This window comes from Columba livia, chromosome 7, assembly GCF_036013475.1.
Source record: "Columba livia isolate bColLiv1 breed racing homer chromosome 7, bColLiv1.pat.W.v2, whole genome shotgun sequence".
In the NCBI taxonomy this organism is placed as follows: domain Eukaryota; kingdom Metazoa; phylum Chordata; class Aves; order Columbiformes; family Columbidae; genus Columba; species Columba livia.
The window spans coordinates 13,389,259-13,401,940 of NC_088608.1; the positions used below are offsets into that span (position 1 = coordinate 13,389,259).

The window sequence follows — 12,682 nt, forward strand, 5'->3', positions numbered from 1 at the left end:
CATTAATTGCCAGGTATCCCTGAAACAGTTGCTGCTCTTTCAAGTTTTCTTTGTAGAAATTTAAATAATTGCTCCTTTCCAATAGCCTTAGCAATTTATTCCTGCCTGAAGCCAAGGCTACAGCTACACTGGGTTCAGGTGACCTCTTTGCAATATGATCAACAGCAAGTATATTAAAAATCCATCTAATGATATGACTAGATAATAGGAAATTATTCTTCTGCAATGTAGAACAGCAAATATGTTACTCACAGGTGTTTGGATCATCATGGCTCTTTGATCTCTCATAGTTCTTACAATATCTAATGGATAAACAGGCTGATTGCACTCAATTAGACACATTGCTGTCTCCATAGTGATAAGAACTCCTGTCCGTCCAATCCCAGCACTGGAAAAAAAACAAAAAAAAAAAACCCCACATGGAAAATGAAACAAAATTCCTGGAATACGGTTCATACTTGAAGACCTAAAGGGTGTTAAAAAACACCCAACTCAAGACCTTCCTTCTCAAGGATTCTCACAACTGATGGTTATGATTCCCATGCTGTTGGGGCAGGGGTTAGAGATTGTGTCCCTGGGAAAAGTCCATCCTGCCTGAACACAGCAACAATCATCAGCGCAAACGGTCAGCCCTTTGAAGAGGGACTGTCTTAACCCAGCCGTTCACTGGAGCAGAATTTACAGATTTTTCTTCAGTTGATACTACAAACCGTACTAATATCTAGATGACAACAAAAGACGGAGATACCAAGCATACACTGTGCACTTTGTGTCAATTTGATGTTGCTGGAACATTGGGCTGATTTGATAAAACCACGTGCATGTTCTTGAAGTGATCCATTCCTTTGTATTTCAGAATAAGGCATAGAAAAATTACCAGAAGCCTCTGGAGGATGACAATAATGATAATTTTCTTATTATTAAAAACGTACAAGAGAGATCTAACCTGCGTAGACTGAAAAGGAACACATAATAGTAATCCCTTTCAAGACAAGGAAGAACTGTAACATACACACCTTAGAGTGGCAAAATTTTTAAGAGAGCTTATATGAATCATCCTTAGTTAAAAAATAAAATGAATCTAAGGATTTATCTGCATTGTTTCACATATACATACACGTTTCCACAAGTAGCAATCCTCAAAGACTGAATATTTAACCTTAACCTTGACAATAAGTTTCAAATCAAAATTTTTCACATTCAAGAAAATTATGTTGCACTTTTAAAAGAGAAAACCAATGTTCTCCATATTTGAATACAGGACCAAATCCGTATTTTCAAATGCCAGTATTACTTCAACTTATACAACTAGTATTTCAGTCAAAAGATGAAAGTGTTTCCTTCTAAACTAGTTAATATAAACATTCTAAACTTCGAAACTTAATTGTTCTGATTTGGAAGTATAACTTCAAATTAAGTCTGACCAAACTACAACTTCAAATCTTTGCCCAGAAGGTGGCATCAAAGCCACTATATATTTCAGTGATGTAATGAGAATTTTATGACAAGATGTAAATGTGCTGGTTATATAAAATTATTCAATGGTATGCTATATTTATAGAATTTATAAATATAGAATTTATATGCAGAACGTTTTATCAAATCCAAACAGGAACGGTATCTGTCAAAGCACTCAATGATTCATTTTACAACTTGAAAAGATTTGGAGAGGAGCAACAACAACGATGGGAAGCATGATACAGTTTCCGTATCATAAATATCAGGTAGGCTAGGACTCTTCAGCGGGGAAAAATAAATCACTGAATGATAGAGGGGAACATTGAGACATGACATGAAAATCATGAAGGGCACAGACAGGATGGGTGGCTCACCATCTCTCCTAGAAGAGGAATTAGAAACTGTTCAACTAAACTAATAGGAGCCTTGTAAAAATAAAACCACACATGAACACAAGCTTGGAAACTAGTGTTTTAAGTAGTTCAATGTCACAAAAACCTTTCTAATTTCTTAAGGTTTCTGGTGCTTTACAATCTGTTTGTTTGGCTTTGTTTTTAAACTGCTATTGTACAAACGAAAAGTTTGCTTTCTTAGCTACTTGGATTCTCCATACTAAAGCTGTTGGCTCAGTTCTGAAAACAAGTTTCACCATTGTGTTGCACTAACATCTTCTGCCATTATACTGAACAAACGTTAAAAAAGGTGTGTGCACATGTGGAGGAACCCCTGGGCTCCTTCAGCTTGACTCACTAGAGGAATTTGATTATAACTCCCAACAGACTAGTTAGGCCAGTTAAGTAAATTCTGTTGAACTGTGATATACCCTTTCTTTTCTTCTCTGAAACATAAAACTATTATGAATGTTGGTATTGAAATTACCAGTGTGGAGATGAACTGACGTCTCATTGAGACAAATGAAATTGTTCACACTCTCGAAGTTGTTGTTCCAGTGTCTCTGCAGACTTGCACAAGTTGTATTTGCCAGATATTTTTGCTATTTGTTAATAACCATACTAATGAAAAAGTATATCAATAATGGAAGTTGAGGGAAAATATAATTTAAGGCAGTGGCATTCTGGTATTGGTTTCTCTAGTAAATAAAATTCACCCTGAACAGCACAAAGCAGGACAGAGAACAAAAACCATTTAAATACCATTTCTGATAAACAAAGTGTTAAAAAGAAAAAATCTTGTTCTTTCATCTTCTTCAATAAATGTCTAATTTACTTGTAGATTAGATAGCCTTTACATTGATTTTATCCCTTAAACCTCTCAGCTTCCACCTGAAACAGAAAGGATGCAAACCTGGCTTGGGAACACCCACTGATTGGGGACTATTTGGCCAGTTAGAGGTCAACTTTTATTCACAGAACTGCTCACCGGGAATTGGCATAACACATGTTCATTTGAAGATATTTGGCATTACACGTTATAATTTACTAATTAGGTAAAGGATTAAGATTTTGAAATTTACTACAGAATGCTATTAAAAACTACTGCACAAGAAAAACAAAAAACTACATTTCATGTGTACATAAAAATTAGAATAAGAGTTATTTTAATTCATGACAAAAGTACGTTGTGGAGAAGAATGTAATTGAAAATCTTTATGTATGTATCAAAATATCATGTAGCCGAAGATTGCCAACTTCAGAGGAAAATATCTTTCATTTGATCACTGCATAGACCATCCACATTTTCTGCTATGGATTATTTATACAGCTATTCCGGAGTCTTGTAGAAAAGTCACCATGAGGAAAAGGCTCCTAACTATCTTTTGACATTTCCCTGAATTATTATATAGACTGTTAGCATAAGCATTTAATCCGTAAACAAAACAAACATTAAAAAAATCCCTGCACAGATCAACGCATGTATATACTCAAATTTTGCCTTATTGAAACATGAATACAATTTTAAGTAATTGTTTCATTTAAATGTCGAGCTCTCCTGTCATTTCCAAAGCAGATACAATTACATTTATTTCAACAACAAAGCACAGAGACGCTATCGGATGATATATAAGTTCAGTTTGATGATTTAATAAAGTTGGAAAAAAATGGATACCTGCAATGAACAACAACAGGTTCTTCTCTGCCAGCCCTCTTCTTTCGCACGAGACACACAAAATCCAGGAAATCGCTGGAATCATCAGGAACCCCATGATCAGGCCATGCTATGTACTGGATCTGAGTTAGTTGGCGACTTTCCTCTTTCTAATCAGAAACAAAAGTTTATCCAAAGACAATTCATGACCCATTAAAACAAAAACAAAACATACAAACAAACCACCCCCAAAACAAACACCAAAAATAATAATAATTAATTAAAAAAAAAAAAAATCAATGGTACATTTACAGCAACTTGAACCTCTAATAAAAGTGGCTTCAGGCAACTAGCAGCACTTTTATTCATGTTAATCATCACTCATCCCGGATTTTATAACTACATTTTTCCTTAAAAACAAAAAATGCAATCTACAAACGTTTACATCTTCAACAGGTTAAAAAAAAATACATGCCATGTAATAAGAAAGCAGTTCAAGGATACCAGCGCTCTATCTGAACACTAGATATACAAGGCGGTGGCCACATTTAACAGAAAGAGCTTTTATCTCACTAGATCAAATGATAGAACTGGGAAGGGAGGAGCAGGACTTTGAGGCATAAGAGTTTTCCTTCAGATCCCATGTGAACAGCAGTATTGTCTTGGTTTTATCTGCACCTCTTAATTTCACCCAATGTACTAACACATAAGATGCAGAATCACTGTTTTCCACTCCCCTCCAGCTCCATGCTCCAATATCACAAACAATCTGCCTCTGGTTAGTGAAGGAGACCAGCTGTACGATCAGTGTAAAAGCTACATTTCAAAGAATAGGAGTTACCGCACTTGAAGTAACCTCCAGGCACAGAATCATTTACGGAGGTTCCACTGCTGGTAACAAATCACCAGTTGTCTCAACACGACACAGGAATATTAACTGCAAACTGACTGAAAGGCAGGTCTATAAAACTGGCATCTCATCTGGTAACCCAAGCAGTGAGAAACCAGTACACAAACTAAATTCCGGATACTTATTTCCAAACATTTCTGAGATTGAAATGCCAGCTGGGGAGGCTCTGAAAACCACACGTGCCCTGAAAAATCACGCAATGCATGTTCAAGAAGGTCCTTGTTTACATGCGGTCACCAATCCCAATTCATCCTTCTCTCAGTAGTATTTATCTTCCATCTACTTGCACATATTCTCCAAGACAAAATCAAGAACTGTTTGCCTCTACAGAGACAGATTTTCAGCTGCGATAATGAAATACCTCTAGAAAACATCAGGGGAATAAGAAGTTTATAAACTTCTTAATTACTCTTTCCTAAGCCAGGGCATGAAAGACACCACCAAAGACTTTTAACAGAAATAATACATATTTTTAGTGATTTAAAACCAATTAATATGATTAGGGAAACTCAATCTTCGTGATATTTTGCTAGTGAAAGGTTTGTTACCATTTTAAGAGCAGAATTTTTATTGGGCAAGTAGACGGCAATATGAGTAGTTTTCTAAAGGCTTCTAGAAATAAACAGTTCTATTTACATGGATATGCCAAAAATTGAAAAGAAAATCTGATTAAGTTTTAGCTAGTCTCTGAGGATTTCAGATATTCACACTTCAAAATGTATATTATGATTTTACCTCCAGATTAGTCAATGTCATTTCTCGAAAGACATAAGCAGGATTTCCTTCTTCTGAATGGCAGGTAATCTGGAAATTCCCATATGATGAGCTTCCTGATGGCTCTGGCCAGTACTGATGGCACTTAACCTAAGGTCAACACATTTTTAAAGATGCTTGTGTTTAAATTCACATAGTAATATTTTGGTTCTCTCTAGTACCTTATGCCTTTGTTCATGAAAGACTATTTTGATAATTTTGTAATCACTATGAATTTACTTACCAAATAGACTGTGTTACCTAATTATTGTTTATAAAATAAGGTATTGCAGAGATTTCCTGGTTCTCTTCTCAAGAGGACACATGCACTGGCTCTTAAGGTTAGTTTAACTGAAGATGGATGCCTTTAACTTTAATCTGAATTATTTCTAGATATACTTTTTTAACACTTGAGTGACAAAGATGCTGCTTCATAAACATTTTGATCACCAAAATCCTAATCTAATCTTCTCAAAGCACATTTATATGGGAAAAGAACAAATTAAAAAAAAAAAAAAAAAAAAGCTATTAGCAACAAAAAGTTGCTAAAATAATACAGAAATTATGGGGATAAAGATGGTGGGTTTTGAAGACTCTTGATCAAGTCTTCAAATGTGAATGAAAACTTCAAACACTAAGATTTTCAGATACATGGCTTAAATGCCTAATTACAGGGGTCATTTCAGCTCAAGTGTACTTTTGTTTTTCCAACCCACCTGGCGATTCTTTAAGAGCAGCCAGATGTGCAGACTTCCTGCTCCACTGAGACATCCCGGCAAGCAGTAGGACAGTGATGTCTGTAGCCTCGGGATCAGCTTTAGAGCAGGGAGTCTGCCTATGGGTATAAGACAGGTAAGTGCTTTCATTTCATCATTAAGCAGCTCTCCAAAGAACTCCACAAATATCATCATTGAAGGGGTGGGGGAACCTCAGAGAACTGCTGTTTCAAGTCTGTTCTCAGCAGATCTGCAAAGAGAACTCAAACTAAAAGGGCACTTGTACTGAAATTCCCTCTGATCATGTTTATTTGGGAGCAGGCAGCATCATATCTACATTGAGTCACTGAAAAACAGTTTTAAAACACCGCAACTCGCCTTCAATTACTATTATTCCAGGTTGTCATTTCTATCCACATACTCAACTGGCCAGTGCTACTGTGAATGCTCCAGACTATAAACCAAGTAACTCTGTAATTACACTGTGTAAAGGGCAAAGCTGCATAATAAACAAAACTATTAAGGAGAAAACTAGAGCTTAAAAAAAAAAAAAATATCTCAAAACCCAAAACCCCACAACCCCAAAACAAACCAACCACAGGACACACCTGAGGCCATTTATAGCACTATTAAACAATTATTTATAGTAACTTATAACTCTAATTACTTTCTTACTAGTACTCTATTTTTACTCTCTTTTTATGGAAATGACTTAAAGGACAATGATTCTTTCTTATGATTAAACAAATGTTTATAGCCACAGAACATTTTACGAAAAATTTGAGATTTCAGGATTATCATGGATTCTCTTAAAGACAGCCGTCCAGGCATGGGCTCTTAAAAATACAAAGCTGTGTTAGGCTGCCTTAAAAAAATCCATCTCTCTACATATTGAAGAACTAATCTACAAAAACTGATGAAACTTCTTGGAGATCCTTTATTTTAAATTTAGAGAAAAAAAATCCTATAAATGTAAATGCTACTTGCTTTTTGCAATAAAAGTCAAACAAGGAAGTCTAAAAATACTTTAAGAAATAAACGCAGACTTTGAGTTTAAAGTATTAGCTACGCTAACAATATCAGAAGGTTTAAAATGTAAGTCATCATTGCAACACTACTAAGAATGCGCTGTCCTTATGAAAAATGTCATAACCATAGACTCACAAAACAGTTTGGGTTGGAAGGGACCTTTCCAAAGCTCATCATTTCAACGCCCCTGCCAGAAGCAGACACATCTTCAACCAGGTCAGGTTGCTCAGAGCCCCATCCCGCCTGGCCTTGGATGTTCTCAGGGATGGGGCATCGACCACCTCTCTGGGCAACCTGGGCCAGTGTTTCACCACCTTCATTGTAAAATTCTTCCTTATATCTAGTTTAAATCTACCCCACTACCCCTTGTCATATTATATGTCATAATAGTACATTTCTCTCATCTTTTAAAGGCTAGTCACCAACAGATTTTTAGAAGATTATGCCAGTGGTATTTAAGGAAATCTTTTACTTACTCTGCCCCGTTCAACTTGAGTTGTTAACATTACAACCATAGATGAGCCTTGTTCCCAAGTCATCTGCCAAAAATCAGGACAAGTGTTCGGTAATGGACCTTGACAAGCAATGTACTGGTTTATTATTGTGGAAGAAGGGATTTCCATCTAAGAGAAGACAAAGTCATTTTTTAATTCTTACCGCCAATGCAAGTCAGGCATCAGACATTTAGTGTTTAGTAACTAAGACATTAAAAAAAGCATTAACTATATTCATTCTATTTAAGTTAGTAAGCATGGATTGGCACAGATAAAAATTCTTCAAAGTGTTTCACACACAAAATTATTACAAAGATCCAAGTACAATTCACATATTAACTGACAGCATGTAGTTGCCATAATCAACATTAGTGGTAAAAAAAAGAAAATCATTCTCATGCAAACATTTAATGCTTGGTGGGTTTCTGACACTAGCTTTAAAAATACTGATCTTGGAATTTAATTTCATTTTGGTTTTTGTTTGTGAAATGGAAAGTAAGTAACTGTAATTTTGTTGTGACTGACAATGAAAAAATAAAAGTAAAAGAAAGTGACGAAAGTGCTGAACACTACTGCCATATTAGTAATGGGAAAAGAAGAATTCCTCTGGTAGAGGGCTGGTTTCCCATAGTGTTGTTTTCTTTTTTCTTGATTTCATTTATAAAAACACCTGCCACAAAGCATCAGCAAATAGGATAACTGCAGTACATTTCAAACCATCTTACTACAGGTTTATCAGCCATTCCAGTCTGACTTAAATTTATGAAAATGTTGGGTTTTTTTTAAATCGACTTCTCCATTGAAAAACTGCCAAATTACTTAATGTCAGAAGCTCTTTTAAAAATACGACTCACATTTATATAATTTGCATTGATGTAATCTTCGTTACTTTTTAAAATAACCCGTGTAGCATCATCTGAAAAAAATTTTAGAAAGATGTTACTTATTTACTAACCACAGCAAATACTTTTAGAACACATATACAAACACACATACTTACAAGGCGAAATGTCTCTGTATCTATTTTTGGAAATGTTTTGAGGTAATCTGGCACAAGACATTGTCATTCCAGGCTTTTTCCTATACAATTGCTAAAAAAGACAAAAATGATGGTGAGACTATAATAGATGCAAAAGATCTGTGAGTTTGTTTGCCTAGCGGTATTTTTTAGAACATGAACTACTGAGCAACAGTAACTTCAACACACGTGAAAATACTTTTCAAAAGAAAGTACTATGAATTTAGTTATGCTGTGGGACCACTGAAAATAATTATGACATGATCATAATTTGTTGAAAGACAAACTGAATTTTAAATTTCAAGCTTCCAGAAGAACACTGATCCAGAGACAAGTCAATTTTGTATACTGGCAAGGGAATGGACTGACACCGACACTCCACACGGTGATTTGGGGCAAGCAGATTGTGTTGTATATAAAGCATCTACCTACACTGCAGTTTCCTTTTTTTTCAGATGTCCTTCTGTATTTCAATAACTGGTCTACCTCGTCCTTTTTCACCACAAAGTGTCCTTTGAGAGGCTCCCACCCTCTCACGCCTCAGCCATGCACTGCCACGACCCTTGTGCTGTGAACAGTGTCAGTGAAAGGACCCAGGTTCTACAAAAAGCACTTTAAAAACTTTTAAACACTGAACCTGTTTGGGAGATTGAAAAAGGATGGTAAAAGAAGGATTTTAAATCACTTTGAAAAAATCTTTTATTTCTACATATGAAAGTAGAATTTTACCCAAGTTCTCAAAGAATAGTACATAAACATGTTTTATAAATACATGTTATAATACATAACACTAGGTCTCCATTTGGTGAGGAATTCACAGAATTCACACTGCTGTGTTTTACAAACCTACTGCTTCCTGCTTTAAGCCACTCCATCTCATGCATTAAAGATGGAATAGTATCAAGGCACAAGTTAGTGTTAAAGAAACACTATAGCTATCAGCAGCTTAGGACCCCACAGGAAGCGCTTCTGAAATATGTCATTAAAAAATCAACTATTTATAAAAGACATTGTTACATTAACCCTTAAGATTAGGGTTGTAAACCTTAAGATTGGGGTTGTATTTTCCATTGGTAATTTTACCTTCCCTCATTGAGGTGGTCCATAAAACGCCAACAGCTAAGCTGTCATTCAGTTTCTACAGTAACTTGGATAGGGAACAACACTAAAAACTAGTATTAGGATTATTCTATGCCATGAGTTTGCACATACAATACAGGACTGGATTATTTTTGTTATTTTTCTTTTGAGAGTGTAAGACAGTTGTTTTGCTAAAAGATGCTGACTCTACTGAAATTTAACTGAAGTCTGCTCTGTTTAAAATAACTACTAACCCAAAAGACTTGGAACCTGCACAACAGCTACAGGCGACACCGTACTCACATCAAACTGAGCCAAAACAGTTCCAGTGATGAGCCCCTCTGCCAGCTGGATCATGGACTCCCGCAGAGCGTTATCATCCTGATGGACACCATCAAGTGGAGATTTCTCAGGGATGTATTGGAAGTCAGGCTCACTCTCCAGCTTCTCTTCCACAACGTCATAGACAGCTATAACAAATAAAGGTATGAACACTCTGGCTGAACATGATGTTTGGCAAGTTAAATTAATTCTAAGTCATTCATTTAAAACAGCAAAAATGTGTTTCTTCTGTAGAAAAACCTACATTTATTAACACGCTGATTTTAGTCCCCAACAACAAGGGCAAGTAGCCTTTCCTGATCATTATAATCCATGACAAAACCATTTTTTTGTTTAATAGTAATTTTAAGTGAAAGTACATCAGTGACTGCTAAAATTTTCATCAAAACACATTATGCCCTACCTTGTCTGACATAACTCCCTAATCTCAGATTCTCACATCGTGCCTCTGAAGTGATTATAGTTGCATTTATTTTTACTTTTAATTCACTTTGAACTGATACAGGCTTCAGTAATTAGGGCAAGATGTGCAGATCACCTGAGAAAATGGCATTAATATATGCCATTATAATGCTATTAATGCTGTATGCATGCTCTGCTTATAAATAAACTGAAAAACAACATGTATTTTCTACTATAGGTAACAGAGACATTTTCTGTTAGAGAGCCTGTTTTTAAATAATATCCCATGACCGCAAGGGAGGAAACAGGCGACTCCTCACTTCTACAACTCAAATGTTTTTATCCAGAATACAAAGATAATCAATATACAAGGGGAAACTATTTTAGTAATTTGTAAACAGAGCTAACAATTTTACCCAAAAAAAAGTGACAACACAAAAGCTGCAAGAGAACTTAGCGAATGAGAGGACAAGTGGAGAGGGCAAATAAGTGAATAAAGGAAAGGCTGATGTACTCTCCTGTACTAATTTCAATTATTCCAATCAAAAATAATTATTTTTTATCTTGCATTTTCCTCTGCAACTTCTTAGCACACCCCAATTATAACTGGGATGTGCAAAGACTTAAATCCAGTGACCATCTGCTGGCAATGCTCCAACAGTGCATTTCATGAATATATTGCACAAGCTGTTATTTAGACTGCATTTTTAGCACTTCCTTCCATTAAGCCTCTTCAAGTAGAAATGTTACCAGCTGTTCTAGATTGTTTTAAAAACACATGGAAGGATTTTGCATATACGGACCTCTCAAGGCATCGAAACACTGGGTGTTTGGTGAGAGAAATTTTGTTTATTTGTGTTTGTGTTCCTCAAGGGAATAACAACAACCTCAGAAACTCCATTCAATATCAATATAGCTTTCTGGAAATTTTTATCAACAAGACTGAGAACACAATTTAAATTAGCTCTTTATTAGAAATATTTCATCTCTGCGTTTTGTAATAATTTCCAACACTTAGTTATGCACAGCTCCTTAGAGTATGGGGTTGATCACAATTTGTACAAGACACAGTGTTGTTGCAATTCCTTTTCAAGGAAAGGAGTTCTTTCTTACAAGGAAGCTGAGCATTCCATCTCAGGACACAAAACTGAGGTTAGAAAATGACAGCAAGGTGTGGATTTTTTAAAAATTATTATTATGTACAAATTACTCACCATTGGGTCGAACTAGGAGCACAAGTTCCCCTGAATGTCTCTCACAGCTAGCTTTAATAAACATAACAACTTGATCGTGAGTATGTTCTGCTATATCCCTGCCGTTAATCAGTACAACCTGGTCCCCTTCATTCAAACGAGGGACACAGAGATCAGCCTGCAAGGTGAAAAATAATTTTTACCAAAGGCTGTAAAACAAGACATTTCCAATTTCTCACCTTAAAATAGCAACTTAAAGTAACTATACTTGAGGGCTTGAATCCTAACAGCCTAGTTGCTATGGTTGCTGCACTGTATTCAAATGATAAATTTAAGTCTTACACAATACATAAAACAGTGCCATTCACATCAACAAATCAATCTGCCACTGGGAGGTGACTGTCATTGTAACGTCTTTCGGCAGCTGTTACTCCACTTCTCTGGTTGAAGCAGAAAGCTCCTCTGTTTGCATCACAATTTGTATAGGAAATTGAAAAGCAGGATATTCTTATCTTTGCAGGGAAGGGAATAACATGTCAAAGCCTTGTCCAAATCAATTTCACAGGCTTAAATGTTTCAGGTGTGAAATATCACAACTGTAACGAAAAGAGTAAGACAAGGACCGAAGACAATGCACTAATCCCAGTAATCCTAGAGAGAGGAATCAGGTAATAAAAATTATTATTATAATCGGTATAAACATGGTTGCAGAAGAGCACATGCCATCACCAAATATCCTCTCCTTAGAGCATGAATGTTTGAAGCATTCAGCCAAAATTGTTACTAAATATTTTAGAGATAGCAATTAACAAGGACAAGAACAATGTTCTTGGTAAACATTTTAATGGTTTCAAAGAGTCAAAAAAACAAACAAAAAACCCCTCAAAAAACTGTACATCTCAAGAGTTAGCAAATGAACGGTTCACTCTAAAAGGTATAAACAGAGCTGACTCCAGTCAGCTGAATACCAGGTCAGTATTTCTGGCAATCAACTGACAAAATATTGTGCCTAGTTTGAAGACACTATTGATAGTCACTAAACACCAGTAATAACAGACAATCAGACCTGATGAATGATTCATGATGCCTGTTTTTAATCTAAATCATGGCTTTATTCAGCAACATCTGTCACTAAAATAAGAGAGATTTGCTATTTTAGTTATTCTTATCATCATATGAATGCCTATATTTTTTAAAAGTTACAAAGTAAATGTATTTTTAGGATGATACAGCTCAAGAAA

General features: G+C 35.6%; 1 protein-coding gene across 2 annotated transcripts in view; it reads right to left on the minus strand.

The window, feature by feature from the left end:
- Positions 1 to 12,682, minus strand: part of PTPN4 (protein tyrosine phosphatase non-receptor type 4) — a 116,922-nt gene that overhangs the window by 8,614 nt on the left and 95,626 nt on the right. For both annotated transcript variants that reach the window (XM_065070611.1, XM_065070612.1), the window contains 8 exons: positions 11,463 to 11,619; positions 9,808 to 9,974; positions 8,407 to 8,497; positions 8,261 to 8,322; positions 7,389 to 7,535; positions 5,150 to 5,278; positions 3,526 to 3,674; positions 253 to 388 (listed from right to left, as the gene is read on the minus strand). In XM_065070611.1, coding sequence (XP_064926683.1) covers positions 253 to 388; positions 3,526 to 3,674; positions 5,150 to 5,278; positions 7,389 to 7,535; positions 8,261 to 8,322; positions 8,407 to 8,497; positions 9,808 to 9,974; positions 11,463 to 11,619 — 1,038 coding nt within the window. The remainder of the gene's footprint in view (positions 1 to 252; positions 389 to 3,525; positions 3,675 to 5,149; positions 5,279 to 7,388; positions 7,536 to 8,260; positions 8,323 to 8,406; positions 8,498 to 9,807; positions 9,975 to 11,462; positions 11,620 to 12,682) is intronic.